The sequence below is a fragment of the Pelophylax lessonae genome (assembly GCF_965119305.1).
Source record: "Pelophylax lessonae genome assembly, chromosome: 3".
In the NCBI taxonomy this organism is placed as follows: Eukaryota; Metazoa; Chordata; class Amphibia; order Anura; family Ranidae; genus Pelophylax; species Pelophylax lessonae.
This window is the reverse complement of record NC_138770.1, coordinates 553,244,032-553,261,710: the sequence shown is the minus strand read 5'-3', so window position 1 is coordinate 553,261,710 and position 17,679 is coordinate 553,244,032. Positions and strand designations below refer to the sequence as shown.

Here is a 17,679-nt window from a genome sequence, read left to right as displayed (position 1 = left end):
TGTACAATCGGGTTCAAGTCTGGGATCTGGCTGTGCCACTCAAGGACATTCACAGAGTTGTTCTGTAGCCACTCCTTTTTGTTATCATGGCTGTTTGCTTAGGGTCGTTGTCCTGTTGGAAGATAAACCTTCGCTCCAGTCTGAGGCCCAGAGTGTTCGGGAGTAGGTTTTCATCAAGGATGTCTCTGTACATTGCTGCATTCATCTTTCCCTAGATCCTGACTAGTCACCCAGTTCCTGCCACTGAAAAACATTCCAACAGCATGATGTTGCCACCACCATGCTTAACTGTAGGGATGGTATGGTCAGGTGATGAGCAGTGCCTGGTTTCCTCCAGACAGGACACTTGCCATTCAGGCCAAAGAGTTCAATTGATGTTTAATCAAACCATAGAATTTTGTTTCTCACGGTCTGAAGAGCCCTTCAGGTGCCTTTTGGCAAACTCCAGGTGGGCAGTCATTTGCCTTTCACTCTACCATACAGGCCTGATTAGTGGAGTGCTGCAGAGATGGTAGCTCTTTTGAAAAGGTTCTCTCTCAGAGAAATGCCGGAGCTCAGAGTGACCATCGGCTTGGTCACCTCTCTGACTAAGGCCCTTCTCCCCCAATTGCTCAGTTTGGCCAGGCTGCCCACTCTAGGAAGAGTTCCGGTGGTTCCAAATTTCTTCTGTTTACGGATGATGGAGGTCACTGTGCTCATTGGGACCTTCAATGCTGCAGAAATGTTTCTGTACCCTTCCCCAGATCTGTGCCTCGATACAATCCTGTCTCGGAGGTCTACAGACAATTCCTTGGTCTTTATGGCTCGGTTTGTGCTCTGACATGCACTGGTAAATCTGGGACCTTATATAGACAGGTGTGTGCCTTTCCAAATCATGTCCAATCAACTGAATTTACCACAGGTGGACTACACTCAAGTTTTAGACACATCTCAAAGGATGATCAGTGGAAACAGGATGCACCAGAGCTCAATTTTGAGGGTCATGGTAAGGGCTGTGAATACTTATGTACATGTAATTTTTTTTAGTTTTCTTATGTTTAATAAATTTGCAAAGATTTCAAACAAAACTTTTTACTTTGTCATTATGGGGTATTGTTTGTAGAATTTGGAGGAATAAGGCTGTAACATAACAAAATGTGGAAAAAAGTGAAGCACTAAGAATACGGTACTTTCTGGATACACTGTATGCCAAATAAAGTATCTCCAATAGTTCCCAGTTGCTTTACTAATGTCCTTATGGTCAGTTTAGCTAGTGATTAGGCTTTAGGCTGCAGATTGGTTTCATACATTTAGTTCAATTCACAAAGCTTTACACAAGCCTAAAGGCCAAGTTCTTTTAGGGTGTTTATGGTGTAACACGTTCTAGAAAACCCCTCTTCTCCTGATGAGGTCTTGACAATGAAAAGGCGTAGATGCAGGGACTTCTGGTTATGACACATGTTGGAACACACACTGGCTCTGGGGAGCACAGAGCAGCAGCAGCCATCTTTTTAATGTATCAGCAGACAATTTTAGGTGCCAGGACAGGGCACCTTTTTTTGTAAGGGTACACCGGATTTAATTTGCATGTAATAATAAAAATACAGAGTTACTCTATGGTGTTCCTTCTGGTTTCTCTCCCTCTCTGAGCTTCTCATTGAGATGTGGACCCATTGCATTTGGGTGGATACACAACAGTAATCTTAAACCTGACTGACCCACCTGAGTATGTGCTCATGCCGGTCCATAACAGGAGTGCATATCAAGGTAAGGGCACAGGTGGTAAATTTTGTGGCTGCACATAGAACTTTTATTGATGATATTTTTTTAAGTATAGTCACCAAAAGCACAGTCACTATTGGATCTCTGAATATTTTTGGACTTTTATTATCACATCATATGGACTTATACTATATATAGGTTTCTTTGCAGTTTAACTATTTAAGCCACTTTATATTGTTTCCTTTTAAATGTACTGTTATGTTTGCACATAATCACCCTCCCAACCATTGAATATCAGGAAGGAGAGGTACTAGACTAATAGCGAAGTTGCCCGGTCAGACAACCCATTTCACATGTGCTAATAAACAAAGAGGAAAAACCTCTATGAATACTATCCTAAGAAATAGCCAAAAGTCCAAGAGACTGGTAACACCACAAATACCAATCCTGAAATCAACCTGACTAAATGGGGCCTCATGCACAGGGGTTTTTGGGAACATTTTTTTCTGTATGTCTCTGAACACAGATTTATTTCAACTTGTCCATGTGCATTGTGGGGTTCAGATTTGTATTTTAGAGCAGTGATCAGGGGGATTAAAAATGCCCTAAACCTGCATTTGGAGAGGAAATTACTAGCATAATTCACACAAACTGCACATGTATGCAAGTAAATTCATTCTAGTTGATAGAATAAATAATATTCTAGCCAACAGAATAGGTTTCTACCCATACACTTCCTAACGACATACACATGCATAATCCTCTGCCAAAACAAGCCTTTTTGTTAACGCTGTAGGACCCAGTATATATAGGAGTAAATAATGCAGCCACTTGCATGTAGCCTAAGGGAGGTGCGTCAAAGTACACCATTCCCAAGGGTAGGCAGGGATGAAGGTACACTACGGCCCGAGACACCAGCAAGAGAATGAGCAAAACACATCCACTAAAAACACCAAAAGGTGTCTCTGGGCCCTGGATGGAGGAACTCTGATGCACCCTGGTCTAGAGAATAATCCAAAGCAGTGAAGCAAGGGACAGGAACCTTAGCCAAGCATTGACGGAGGATGGGCAAGGGACAGGAACCTTAGCCAAGCATTGACCGAGGATGGGATCTGCAGAAATTCCTTTAAAACCTTGCCGATGCATGTAGTCCAACCATACAGGATGTACCCTAAAGCCCCGTACACACGTACCGATTGTTGGCCGTGAATTTTCGGCCGCCGCCCAATCGGCCGATTATCCGCTTGTTAGTATGATGCTTCCGACAACCGACTGCGACTTTTCGGCCGAACAAAATCTGGTGTGCAGGCTATAAAATTTTTGTTGGCTGTCAGCAGAACGGCCGATTTTTCCTCAGTCAGTACAGATTTCGGCCGACAAAAATCAGATGATCAAGACTGGGCATGCTCAGTGAAGAAAAAAAAAACACACGAAAAGTAGACCAGAACATGACATCACTTCTGCAGTTGGTTGTTGTTGGCCAACAAAATTCGTGTGCAGTCTAGAGCACATTTCAACCGACACAACACTGGACAAAAGACGGCCGATCGGTCGGCCAACAATCGCTGCGTGTGTACGGGGCTTAAACCCCAGCAGGGAGTACCTGCAGCGGAATTTCATTGAAAGCTGTGTGCTGACAATATAGAGGATCAAAAGGATCCTCCAGCGATGATATCCCCTTGCAATAAATGAGGAAACTCTGTAAATTGTAAATGAGATGGAAGGTGCGTAAAACTCTCTCAATAGAAGAGACAACTGGTTGAAGAAAGCTAGATGGAAATGACATCTCTGAGGGAGACTATGTGGTCGACAGCAGAACGCACAACATTGTCTGATATGAGGATGAGGTCACTCATCCCATCACAGAGAGCACTCCCAAAACTCCCCAGAGATGCAGGTCCTGAAACACCTAAGTGATGTCCAATAGAGTCCAGGTCAAGAGACTGACTCATAGTGGGATTCCTCAAAGAGACAGAAGCCAAATGTTCTGGGAAACCAGACTGAAGCCTCAGCTAGATATGAGGACACCTCTGCGTCTGCAACAGGAGTCTCCTCTGAAAGAGGGGAGAACACTCCATAGCGTGTGGATTTCTTAAGCCATAACTTGAGATTGGCACCTTGGCAACTTAGCCATAAGTGATTAAAAGCTACCAACAGACACTACTATGCCCTACTGGGTTAAAACTTGTGGGTGTTCGGGCCTTCATAAGAGTTTGGAATGCAAGGGTCCAGAAAATGTACCCTCTTTATAGGAAGGTCATTTAAGTGTTCCACAATGGGAATGCCATGAAAAGGCACTAGGGTAACAAAAAGGCCCAAAGTTATAGAAGAAGTACAGGCCCATGAAGAACACTATGGGCTCAGGTCCTTGTTAAGAAAGCAAGCAGTAGGAACAGGATACTCTTAAATAAAGCTTTGTGAAATTAGCCTATGGCATGCTGCTGAGGGCCCTTTTAGTGCTTTGGGGTTCCGCCAATGGCATGTGTCTTTGCACGATTCAGAGATCATTCAGAAGTCAATGACAGGTACATCTGTCCTACAGTTGACCTCCTGATTTGCTTCAAGCTAGTTTTCAATTCCCAGAGAAGTGAACAAAAGCATGTTGACACCCCTAAAAGAGCTTTCCACTTTAAACCAAATGTGAGCTCTAGAATCAGATACTTCTGTGGAGTAACTAACTCCTATCACAAGCAGCATAGTACAAAGCATGAACGTGCTTCATAGCGCAAAGAAAGCGGAGTATAAAAGTGGGACTGCTTCTTACCAGCACACAAAGGCCTCCAGATTATAGAGCACTTTAGGTTTAGAGTGGAAGAAAGCCAGTATGTACTTTTCATATTTTAGAAACATCACAAAGCAGCTTAGAAGAATAAGATCTGATAAGCCAAAATGTTAAGATGAAACTGGTTTTAGACAAACTATATATTTTTAACGCTAATTTTAAAGCTTCCAAGACAGATTTCCTGTGTGTTCTTAGAATAAGCAATGCATTTACAAAATTTGCAAAGGCCATGCACAATGTTCAGCAAATCCAGCCATTTTCTAAAATTCTGATTTGGGTAAAAAATACAATTCTTTGATATTTGAGCTTTTGGAAGGCCTCAAAATTTTTGAAGCAAAACAGGATTTTTTTCAACATCATACATTTTATAGTAAACAGCACATTCTTGTTGCATTCACATTTAAAGTGTTAACCACTTATACAATTCCAAAGTATTTTCTGACAAAACCTAACAAGGGAAGAAGTATAAAAAAAAAAAAAAATAAACTCCACACACCCACCTCTAGGAGCTCTGAGTGGCCAATCTTTTACAGAATGTAATAGTTGTCATGGCAATATACAAGCAGGAGGAAATTATCATGGGGCAGACACAAACATAGAACAGTTCTTACGGTCTTTGAACGAACAAAAAAAAAAGGGGAAACTGGACTGAAAGAAACAGAAGTCTGCCATTGCAGTCCTTTAATGAAAATGCTAGTTGCCCGACAGGTTTGCAGATCCTCTGCCTCCAACCCTTTCTGAATTATTGAACTCAAACAGGTATTCAGACAAGGTGCTCCAACTTCAACTTTTTTTTTCAAATGATCAGCATTACATTTAGGCAACTATGATTTTTAAAGGGGGGGTCACCAAAGTCAACAAACAGATTTCTCTCAGGAATAGTTTCCTAGGGCATCTGTTGCCTGGTTGAGGATGGCTTTAACTTTCATACTAAATCTTGTCTTTAGAGACAGAAAAGGGTAAAGTTATATTTGGCTCTTTCGCAACAAAAAATAAAACATTTTGGATTATGGGTTCAGGAGTTTCTTTGACAAAAGCTTAAAATGAAACAAAATCTTTATGGCCAGAACAAAACCAAAATCTTACCCAATAACTGTAACCGATCCTTTGCCATTAGTAGGTTTGTTGTCATTTTAGTTTGTAGTCGTCGTGCCCTGTCATATTGTTCACCTGCATGTAGAAGAACATACATCACACCATTAGGTTAAAGTTACTACTGGGTTGGGTTCACACTTCAGGTAAAATAGAACACTTGACAGGCTTTAGAACCAATCTATACAGTTACGGACACTCATTTTCCTTCCACTTAACTTTACAATACTACCGGAGGATCTGATTTCCATGGCGCAAAATGCATTTAGACCATCTTTTGCTTGGGTGATTTTAGTAAGATTCTGCATAGTCACTTTGTCCACTAGGTTTGCCAGACTGCAAAAATAAATCTTTGGTGGATGCACAGTGATACAAGTACCCCAATATTCTATTCCTGTTTTCAGCGAATTAAAACTCCATGTCTAGAATGGATTTGATTGTCAGTGCATCCTGACTCCCTAAAAATCAAGGACGTGGGCGATCTTCTAAACCTCCTGTCAGATCATTCCCCTGCTTGGATGACCCTTCAACGGTCACAGAAATTCATGTCTCCTGATTTGATGCAATCCATTGTTGTTGTTGCTGTGCTTACTGCCTGAGAAACCAGCTATACTGCAAGAATAGCTCATTTTCATCCCAGATAACATTAATCTCTTAAGCACCCCAGTTTGCAAAAACCTTTAAAAAAAAAAAAATTAATGTACAAGCTAAACTGTTCATTCATATTAACTCTTTCAAGAGGTTCTCCATGGAGGAAGAGAATATGGCTGAATTTAAAATTAGTGGAGTTGGCAGCAGCTTTTGTGGCTAAAGCCTCGTACACACGCACCGACGTCCGATCTGCCGATTGTTGGCTTGTTAGTATGATGCTTCCGACAACCGACTGCGACTTTCCGGCTGAACAAAATCTGGTGTGCATGCTATAAAATTTTTGTTGGCCGTTACCAGAACGGCCGATTGTTCTTCAGTCAGTACAGATTTCGGGCAGACAAAAATGTGATGAGCAAGACTGGGCATGCTCAGGGAAGAAAAAACACACGAAAAGTAAACCAGAACATGACATCACTTCTGCAGTTGGTTGTTGTTGGCCGACAAAATTAGTGTGCACCGACGTCCGATCTGCCGATTGTTGGCTTGTTAGTATGATGCTTCCGACAACCGACTGCGACTTTCCGGCTGAACAAAATCTGGTGTGCATGCTATAAAATTTTTGTTGGCCGTTACCAGAACGGCCGATTGTTCTTCAGTCAGTACAGATTTCGGGCAGACAAAAATGTGATGAGCAAGACTGGGCATGCTCAGGGAAGAAAAAACACACGAAAAGTAAACCAGAACATGACATCACTTCTGCAGTTGGTTGTTGTTGGCCGACAAAATTAGTGTGCAGTCTAGAGCACATTTCAACCAACACAACAACACTGGACAAAAGACGGCCGATCGGTCAACCAACAATCGGTGCGTGTGTACGAGGCTTTACTCTCCACTGGCCCGTGCAACAGACTTAAGATTACAGGCAAAGATAGTAGAACAGATTTATTATATCAAAACTAAGAAATATAACTTGATGACTGTTGTGTTAAGCTGTTTGCCTGCCTATCACACTACAACTCAAACCATTCATGTTCTTACTGGCCTCTCCAGATAGTCAGATTACTAACCTAGAACTAGTGACAGATAACTTTCAAAAGTTCTTTCAGGAATTGTAAAATGTCCACCCCCCCCCCCCCCCCACATATACAATAGCCAAGCTGGGGGCCTACTTGCACCAAACTGATCTCCCCCAGCTCACAGTTGCACAGGTTTGAATTCTAGATAGAGGGCAGGAGAATCCTCTGCTACAATCCTGGTATCCAACTACAACAGGGAAATAGGCCTATGTGACTCCAGGAGCAAAAGGTGTTGTCACTTTGATTAAGTAGATTAATTACAGGACTTCTTCCCCCTTGTCAAATTCGTTTTACACTAGGTAAAAAAAAAAAAAAAAACCTCCTTAAAAAAAAATGTTTCCTGACAGACTCCATGGCAGCATACGTTTGGGTAGGCCCCGCCTCCTCTCCTACCTCATAGGACCCCACTCCCGTAAATCTTTGCTCCCTTTCAGCATCAGTGTTCTTTTTTCGTCCTCCTCATACATACGGTGTTATGTTCCTACTATTTTCAAGTCCTATACCTTGAATCAGATTGGGTCGTGGAGACTCCGATAAGCCCTGGCTATTAGCAGGGTATGGAGGGGGCAATGGAAGAGACCCTCAGCAGGATCGCTGTGGTCTGGCCGAGAGAGGCCTGCTGCCGCGGGTGGCCTAACTTTGCCTGAAGACACAGTCCGGTGGTGTGCCTCTGGGACCCTTCTCTGCTTGGGCAGGGTGGTAAGCCCTGTTATGGGACCTTTTTTCATTCGTTTATCCTTATCGTTATTGTGCCAGTTTAAAGCTATTGTTTAGGCATATGTCAATATTTCTTACTGCTGGTGTTTGCGTCTGCGGCATTACCTTCTTTTCATTGTCCGGTGGCTCCCGGTCCCGCCGCGGCCGCCGCTTCCGGGTTGCGCGGCGCTTCTGCGCATGCGCAGTAGCCGCCAGGGCACTAGATTCGGTGCGCATGCGCGACGTCACTCAAACATGCGCGGCAGCGATCGGCGGCCGCGAGGCGGCATATTTAAATCCCTCAGTATGTCAGAGCTGGTGGGAAGGTCGGCACACACATACAGCCTCCCCCAGACTCACTGTCGTTTTGAAAGGTAAGATTCGTATTTTTAAAAGGCTTATTGGCAGTTTCTGTTTGATGCTTAGGCTTAGCTCTATGTATTTACCTTTTGCATAGTGGTGAAGAGTTTCTTCGCTCCCTCGGTTTCTTCGATATGGACGCTTCTCCACCCCCTAGTGGCCAGCCCGCTCATACCAGGTATGTGCTGGGCATTGGAGGGGGGGGGGGTGGGGAGGATTTGTGTGTCTTTCCCTTACATATCGCTGCATGTGTCTGTCTCCAGCTCTTCCAGGTCTGAACACCAGCCTAGCGCACGCAGCGAAGACAAACATTCTAAGTCGCATCACCGGCACTCCTCGTCTAGGTCCAGACGCAGTTCCCCCCACAATAGGGGACGTGATGGCAAATCTTCTGGTTCAACACATCATGGCCGTTCACAGAGTACCCGCATGGGAAGAAATGCTGGGGTTGTGGTACCATAGTAACTGATGGCTCTTCTCTGTGTAAACCCTGTTATGCCCAAGCCACGGGTGAAAGGGAGAAGTCGGACCATCATATCGAGGAAGTGGTGCGCAGAGTCCTCAAAGACTCTTTAGCTGAGTTACAAAAGCCAAGTACTTCTGCAGGACCATCCCGCTCTCCGGAAAGAGATCTTTTGGTTCAGGATCCTTTTGAATCCTCTCAACCCAGCCATCCTTCTATCCTTCCGTCAGAGTCCGAATCTGATTCAGATGACTCCGGTTCAGGTTTTGAGTTTAGCCTCGTCTCCCCTCTAGTGAAGGCGGGGAGAGAAGCCCTTGAATGGGAAGATCCGGCGGTCTCCTCCCCAAAACAACGAAAATATTTCAAGCAGCTATGCAAAGAGCGCTTGGACTTTCCATTTTTAGGGGAGTTGGGAGACATAATTACGGAAGAGTGGAGCAAAGTGGAAAGGAAGAATTCTCTGACCACAAAAATGGCGAAGTTGTATCCATTCAAACAAGAAAAGGTGAAGTACCTGGAATCTTCCCCAAGTGTGGATGCAGCTGTGATGCGTTTGGTCAAGCATGTCACCCTTCCAATGGAGGATACAGCCTCTTTTAGGGATCCGTTGGACAGGAGGATCGACGCTGACCTTAAACGAGCGTATCTTTCAGCCGGCATGGCCTGTAAGCCAGCTTTGGCTTTGGCTACAATTTCAAAGGCCATGGAAGTCTGGATTAATGCCCTCGAGGGCACGCTTGGAGGAGTTTCGGAAGAAGTGCTCCAGAGCTCCCCAATCCGGGAGCTGAAGATGGCTGCGGGTTTTCTGGGGGAGGCGTCTCTAGACACCATTCGCCTTTTGGCTCGAGTTATGCTGGCTTCGGTTACGGCTAAACGTGCCCTTTGGCTTAGGCCTTGGGTGGCTGATGCTGCTTCCAAACAGGCATGGTGCCGAATTCCCTTTGAGGGTTCTTCCCTCTTTGGGAACAAATTGGATGCAGCCATAACTCGGGCCACGGGTGGAAAGTCTGGGTTCCTCCCTCAGGATAAACGTCCAGGCGCTCAGAAGCACTCTTTCCCGAGAAGACAAACTACCAATCGTGCCAGGGAAGCTCGCAGCTACAGACCAGGCAAGTCCTACGGAAGAGGTTGGAAGCCAAGGCAATCCACCTTCCAGAAAGGCTCTTCGTCTGGTGATCGAGAGGCCACCAAATCCTTTTGAGGTTGGGCCCGTCCAGGCCTTCCCGGTAGGGGCCAGGTTGCTCCAATTTCGGGAGGTCTGGGCGGCCTCGATCCAGGATCCCTGGGTGTTAAACATCGTGTCTCAGGGACATTCGTGGGCGTTCGACAACGTTCCCAAACCCAGGTTTGTCGCAACCTCATTTCCTCCTTCGGCAGAAAAAAAGAAGATTCTTCTCGCCTACGTGGACTCCTTACTGGCTCAGCAAGCTGTTGTGCCGGTTCCCGAGGAAGAACGAGGTTTGGGAGTCTATTCACCTCTGTTTCTCGTCCAGAAGAAGAACGGCACCTGGCATCCGGTAATAGACCTCACATATCTCAACAGGTCTAGCCATCAAGAAAGGTTCAAAATGGAGTCCCTAGTCACCATACAACATTCGATTCTCCCAGGAGATTGGTTGGCATCGATCGACCTAAAAGACGAGTACTTCCACGTTCCTGTGGCAAAAGAGTACCATCAGTTCCTCCGCTTTGCTGTAGGTCATGCTCACATGCAATTTACGTGTCTTCCCTTCGGGCTCTCAACTTCGCCTCGCACGTTCTCGAAGGAAGAATTGGCAGACTTCCTATCCCGTTTCCAACTAGACAACAACGAGTGGTCCCTCCATCAGGAGGTGTTCAACTGGGTGCTGTCCCTAGGGATTTCGCCGGAAGTGGATCTGTTTGAGAGTCCACGCAACAAGAAGCTTCAGAAGTACTACACGAGATTCAGAGATCCTCGAGCTTTCAGAGTGGATGCCCTCACGGACAGGTGGAACTTCCAGTCTGCTTATGCTTTTCCACCAGTACCAATAGTACTCCAATTCCTGCGGAGACTGAAGATGGAGGAAGTAGAGATCGTGGCAATAATCCCCTTCTGGCCCAACAGGCCATGGTTTCCCCTGCGGTCCCTTCTGAGCTTCAGGGATCCAATCCCTCTACCTCTCAGGTCGGACCTTCTGTCTCAGGGTCCTACTCTGCACCCATGCCCTGCACGGCTGCACCTCAGGGCTTGGTTGAGAGGGGGAGGTTGGAAGCTCTCGGATGTCCAGAGGAGGTGATTCCGACTCTCATGAGTTCAAGAAGACCTAGCACCAACAGGGTATATGAAAGGATATGGGCCAGGTTCATGAGTCATCAGGCCCAGAGGTCAGGTCCAGTAGGTACACCTACTGTTCAGCAGATTTTAAGTTTTTTGCAATCTGGTCTGGATCTGTCCCTCTCGGTTAGTTCTCTCCGGGTGCATGTATCCGCCATTTCAGCCTTCACCGGAATTTAGTGGGCAAGTCATCATCTGATTCAGCAATTTTTTAAGGGAGCAGTCAGGCTTAGGCCTCAGAGAAGGCCGAAATTTCCAAAATGGGATCTTCCATTAGTTTTGGACTTTTTTTCTTCAAAAGATGTTGCTTCCATGTCTATCAAGGAACTTACGTTGAAGACAGCATTTTTGGTGGCCATTTCCTCCGCTAAGAGGGTCTCCGAGATACACAATTTGGGTCACAAAGAACCTTTTTTGACCTTTTTTCAAGACAGGGTGGTCCTTATCCCTATGCTGGGGTCAAATCCAAAAGTGACCTCTGTCTTCCACGAAAATGCTGAGATAGTTCTTCCCACTTTCAGAACTGATGAGAATTCTTCAGTCCATCCTCTAGACGTGGGCAACACTCTAAGTCAATATTTGGAGGCCACATCCTCCTTCCGCCAATCGGATTTCCTTTTCGTTCTGCTACATGGCAAAAAGAAAGGAATGCGTGCATCTTCCAGAGCAGTGGCTGCGTGGATCGTTCAGGCTATCCAATGGGCGTATAGAGCAAAGGGCTTGGCTCCTCCAGAGGCGATTACAGCTCACTCTACAAGAAAAGTCGCTACGTCTTGGGCAGCTTCCAAACACGTCGCACCTGACGTGATCTGCAAGGCAGCATCTTGGTCATCTGTTAATACTTTTCTTTCCCATTATTGTTTTGAACCTGCTGCTTTATCTTCCGTTAGTTTTGGCGTTCAAGTCTTGTCAGTTGACAGTGCCAATTAAAGTTTCTTTGTTCAGCATCTTCCCACCCGGGAGTGTATAGCGAGTTATTTCCCAAGCGTATGCTGCCATGGAGTCTGTCAGGAAAACGGAAAATTGATATCAAATACTTACCGTAATTTTCCTTTCCTGATGGACTCCATGGCAGCAGGAGTCCCCTCCCAATTCCTAAGTAGGCTAGTTACAGAACACTGATGCTGAAAGGGAGCAAAGATTTATGGGAGTGGGGTCCTATGAGGTAGGAGAGGAGGCGGGGCCTACCCAAACGTATGCTGCCATGGAGTCCATCAGGAAAGGAAAATTACGGTGAGTATTTGATATCAATTTTCCGTTTTCTACATCTTCTAATGCAACACAGTTATGTAGGTACAAGGGTCCTGGGTAGGGATGCGCTCAAGGTTCAGTCTGATCACAAGTTCTGACCAAACTTTGGCTGTTCAGGCATTTATACAAGCACTCAAACATTTACACAATCGGCAGGAGCTGAAAGTCATCAAGCAGTATTACTTTCCACTATTGCACATGACCATTACAGATGCCCACTGTACTTCCCAACACTAGGGGTATAGTAGGAAGAAGAGCTGAGAAAGAAAGAAAGAAAGAAAGAAAGAAAGAAAGAAAGAAAGAAAGAAAGAAAGAAAGAAAGAAAGAAAGAAAGAAAGAAAGAAAGAAAGAAAGAAAGAAAGAAAGAAAGAAAGAAAGAAAGAAAGAAAGAAAGAAAGAAAGAAAAAAAATAATACTCCAACCAACCTACCTTGGAGCCATCTGCCAGATTTGTGGCAGTTATGGTGGAATCAAAATGAATGCTGTAACGTTGCTGACCGGATTAAATCTGCTGTAATGCTCCTGGGTAGATCCAGATCCGCCTACTGCTCCATTCCCACCCACTTGCAATCCCACCTTATTGTCTGGATGCCAGCACCAGGATATACCCACACACCAGTCATATTGCTGGGAGAGGGAGACCCCCTGCAAAGCAGGCTGCATTCCACATAAGGCAACGCAGGGGAGGGTTTGGAGCCTGACCAAATGTGAGCAAGGGGGACAGTTGCTTCTCCTCTGGCAAAGAAGGAACCTTGAGAAGCACTAAGAAGCTGATGGAGAGGGAAGGTCCTACAACTAGAATACTAAAAAAAAAAAAAAATATCTCCATGTCCACTGTAATTGGAATCACATGGATGCTTATACTAAAAGACCCGTGCAACTAGCACAACAGCCTAAGAGCAAGGAAACACAAATAACTGAGGCACAAGGATGAGTATTTCTTTGTAATGGTTGGTAATGGGTTTCCCGTTGCAGGTGTCTAGAGCCGTCTTTCATATGCGGTCCTGGAAAATGGATTATAAGAGGGTGTCCCATGCAAAAAAAAAAAAAAAAAGGATGACCAGTAAAGCAGAGGGGAGGAGCATGTGGTCCTCCTTTCTGAACTATACCAGGCTACATAGCCCCAACATGGGAAGCATAACCTGTTATGAGGAAAAGGGCCTTTTCCCCACAGCCCTGGCCTTTGGGTGAGTGGCCTTATTAGAATCTGAACGCTCCCTCCCCCCCCCCCCCCCCTTTTACCATACAAACTTTACACAGAGCCTTCCAAAGATCCCTCAAAATATATAATGAGAAAATGAGATAGGTAGTCAGGATTGCTTAATTTTCAGTGATATGTAGACTAGCTTGTAGACTCTATAACTTTCACACAAACCTATCATACACTTATCAGGATTTTTCTTTTTTTTTTTTTTTTTTTTTTACTAAAGACATGTAGCAAAATACATTCTGGCCTTAATTTTATGACCAAATTTGATTTTACTGGATTTCTTTTGAAACCAAAAGTAGAAAAACTGAATTTTTGTAAAATCTTACCTGTGAAATTCCTTTCTCTGAGTCCTCCGACAGTCGCCGCCTCTTCATATTCGTCACAATGGGGTTATTGACCTTTGCTCCATAGGAGTAGCTAGGCAACAGAATATGTTAATATCAAAGCTTTTATCATACCCCACCCCTAGGGGGTGGTCCCCTCAGTCAATACCCTCCTGCTTCCTGCATTCCTACCTCAGTTTCAGTAGAATAGCAGTAGAGTATATAACCAAACCCCAAAAGAGGGGCGGGGGCGGCGACTGTCGGAGGACTCAGAGAAAGGAATTTTACAGGTAAGATTTTACAAAAATTCAGTTTTCTCTTACGTCCTCCGACAGTCGCCGCCTCTTCATATTCGTCACAATGGGGACGTCCCAAAGCAGTGTAGACATGAGGGGTGGGAAAACAGCAGCCGCGCCTAAAGCAACGCAATACCCACATCAGAGAAAGGAACCTTACCAAAGGAAGGAAACCAACTGGGCAACATGAAAAAAACTTGCTCAACAGGAGCAACAACCCAGGAAAACAAATAACCTAGGGATAAAAACATCCCAACAGCCAAGGGTCCAAGAAAAAACAAGGAACCCTAAGGCACTGCCGCACAAAGAACCTTGCGGCCAAAGGAAGCATCTGCCGATGCCTGAACATCCGCTTTGTAGAATTTGGAGAAGGTGTGAACGGACGACCAAGTCGCCGCCTTACACACCTGGGCCACAGAAGCCCGATGATGACAGGCCCAAGACGTACTCAGAGATCTTGTAGAGTGCGCCTTCACAGGCATGGGGGGAACTTTCCCCTTCAAAGCATAGGCCTGTTCAATGACCTGTCTGATCCATTTTCCTGAGCTAGACAAATGAAACTGAGGTAGGAATGCAGGAAGCAGGGGGGTATTGACTGAGGAGACCACCCCCTAGGGGTGGGGTATGCTAAAAGCTTTGATATTAACATATTCTGTTGCCTAGCTACTCCTACGGAGAAAAGGTCAATAACCCCATTGTGACAAATATGAAGAGGCGATGACTGTCGGAGGACGTAAGAGAAAGGTTTTTTTTTTTTTTTCCTCAAAATTTTCGCTCTTTTTTTACTTATATCGCAAAAAAATCAAAAACCCAGTGGTGAATAAATAGCACCAAAAGAAAGCTTTGTTTGTGTGAACAAAATTATAAAAATGTCATTTGTATACAGTGTAGCATGACTGAGTAATTGTCAATCAAAGTGCAAGAGCACTGATAGCTGAAAATTGGTCAGGGAAGGAAAGGGGGTGAAAGTGCCCAGTATTGAGGTGGTTAAAACCAGTCACACCCTAGGACAGGGCTTGACAAATTTGTTTAAAATCTAAGAGGCAGTTGTTTTTTTTTGCGCATGCCGAATGGCCGGCTTCTGTCAGACCTGCTGCCATGCACACGGCCCAATGGCGGGCAGTATTTAATGAACCGGATGATGTTGCCCAGCATTCGACCCGTGTGTACTTTGTTTACTTCTTCTGATAGATATTAAAAGGAACACTCCAACCACCATGACCACTTCAATGATTTGAAGTGGTCATGGTGGTAGGAGTCAGAAACACTGCACATGCTGGGCTATTTACAATTATGTGCTGGGGGCTAGTTGCACCCCTAGCACGTGACTTACTGCTGGCTGGTACTGCTGTGGGTACTCCTTGTGGGTACTGCTGGCTGGTACTTCTGGAGGAGATCACGAAGCAGCGTTGGAGGAAGCATACAGCGTTGATGCTTCCTGTATCTCTCCTCTCACAGGTGGAGTGCATTTGATATCACTCCGTCTGTGACAGGACAGAGCCGGAACTATACAGGAAGCATCGGCTTTGTTCTATAACAGCTGACAGACACCATTCTTTCACCAGAAATACTAAGTCTCCTGCGAGGTGCGGGAGTCTCCTACATGCGGGCATGGCACTTGCAAGTGTCAGGGAGCCACAGCCCGCATGCAGGAGACTCCAGTACCTCGCAGGAGACTTGGGATATCTGGCAACAAGACACCGGCTGCAGGGTAACCCAGGCGCTCGGCCACTAATTGTAGTCGCCGATGCGACCTGGCACCTGGCGTTTGTCGAGCCCTGGCCTAGGACCACAATCCAATCAAGGCAGCTAACCTGGACCCCTATAGTAGTATGCAGTGTCTGAAGGGACATTACTGACTGGCCCACAAATCTACTTCCAGCAGGGTCTAGGTATGGTCCCAGCAGCAAATCTATGCTGTGGAATTCAGTCAAAACCACTTCTCTTATGGGTAACAGAAAACAGGTTTACCACACACGTGCATGGACCTCTTCTACTAGTTTTTCTGTGACAGAGGTATTTATGCAGTGTAAAAAGAACACAAAGTATCTCACAAGAGTGAGTACACCCCTCACAAAATTGGCTGGCTTGTCTTTTATGAATGATTTCGAACCCAGACATTATTGTTTTCATTCAAGAATGGAAAATACTGATTAATAGATGGGATTAAATGGCGAACATGATCTAAAATTTCATTGCGAATTAATTTCATCCTCAAGTTCAATTTCTGATTCTTTAGGAAAATCCTTAAGTGTTGGCAAAGAGTTCAAATTGTTTTGCTAAACAGAGGAGGTCCAAAACTGCAGTTTACGTGACAGTGAAAACATTTTATCTCTTGCATTAAAAATATTAGTGTTTTTTCATTGGAGTGATAAACATACCAGTGATTGACCGATATCGTTTTTTTTTAGTGCCGATACCGATAACGATATTTTGGTCATCGGATATCGGTATCGGCCAATATTTTCAGACATTTAAAAACATTTTTATTTTTCACAGGTACTGTTGTGGAGGGATCTGGGGGTCTAAAAGACCCCAAACCCCTCCTCTGCACTAAAAGTAGGGATAGACTGATTATCGGCAAGGCAGATATATCGGTGGCCGATATGCACTTTCCCTGATATATCAGTATCGGCACTGGAACTGGCCGATATTTTTGTGACGTCGTTCTACCTTCTTAGGCCACCTCCCTTGCTTTGGACAGCCTCGTCTGGAGTCGGGACTAGTCTCGCAGGAGTGTAGAACCGCCATACACCCACCCACAGCAGCCCGGTGCCAGCCAGCCAACCACATCCACAGGCCCTGTACCAGCCAGCCAGCCACAGACACTGTACCAGCGAGCCAGCCACAGGCACTGTACCAGCCAGCCAGCAACCCACAGCCCCTGTACCAGCCAGCCACCCACAGACAGGGTGCCAGACAGCCAGCCACCCACAGGCACTGTACCAGTCAGCCACCCACCACAGGGTGCCAGCCAGCCATCCACCCACCACAGGGTGCCAGCCAGCCATCCACCCACCACAGGGTGCCAGCCATCCACCCACCACAGGGTGTCAACCAGCCATCCACCCACCACAGGGTGTCAACCAGCCATCCACCCACCACAGGGTGTCAACCAGCCATCCACCCACCACAGGGTGTCAACCAGCCAGCCACCCACCACAGGGTGCCAGCTAGCCAGCCACCCACCACAGGGTGCCAGCAAGCCAGCCACCCACCACAGGGTGCCAGCAAGCCAGCCATTAAGCATTAAACAAAAATTAATTTGTTCAGTACCAGATTTGTGTCAAAAATTGTCTATTTTTCAAAACTTTAAATGTACAAAATATCGGCCCATACCGATACGTTATGGTTTTTTCAGGGCCGATACCGATATTTTAGTCATATCAGTCTATCCCTACTTAAAAGCATTCAAAACGCCAAGTTTAGCTGTTTTGAATGTTCGCATTTTTTTTAATTTGCCGCCGAGTACCCATGACATCACTTCCAGGTTTTTTACATGGAGACCCAATCAGAGCCGAATGCGGCTTTGATCCGGTCTT

The 17,679-nt window shown here is 45.5% G+C and overlaps 2 protein-coding genes across 2 annotated transcripts in view; both read right to left on the bottom strand.

Moving 5' to 3' along the window:
• HNRNPU (heterogeneous nuclear ribonucleoprotein U) overlaps positions 1 to 17,679 on the bottom strand; it is a 458,517-nt gene that overhangs the window by 171,562 nt on the left and 269,276 nt on the right. The window lies entirely within an intron of this gene.
• SPAST (spastin) overlaps positions 1 to 17,679 on the bottom strand; it is a 118,090-nt gene that overhangs the window by 88,605 nt on the left and 11,806 nt on the right. Inside the window, exon 3 of the mRNA XM_082248942.1 lies at positions 5,570 to 5,653. Coding sequence (XP_082105068.1) covers positions 5,570 to 5,653 — 84 coding nt within the window. The remainder of the gene's footprint in view (positions 1 to 5,569; positions 5,654 to 17,679) is intronic.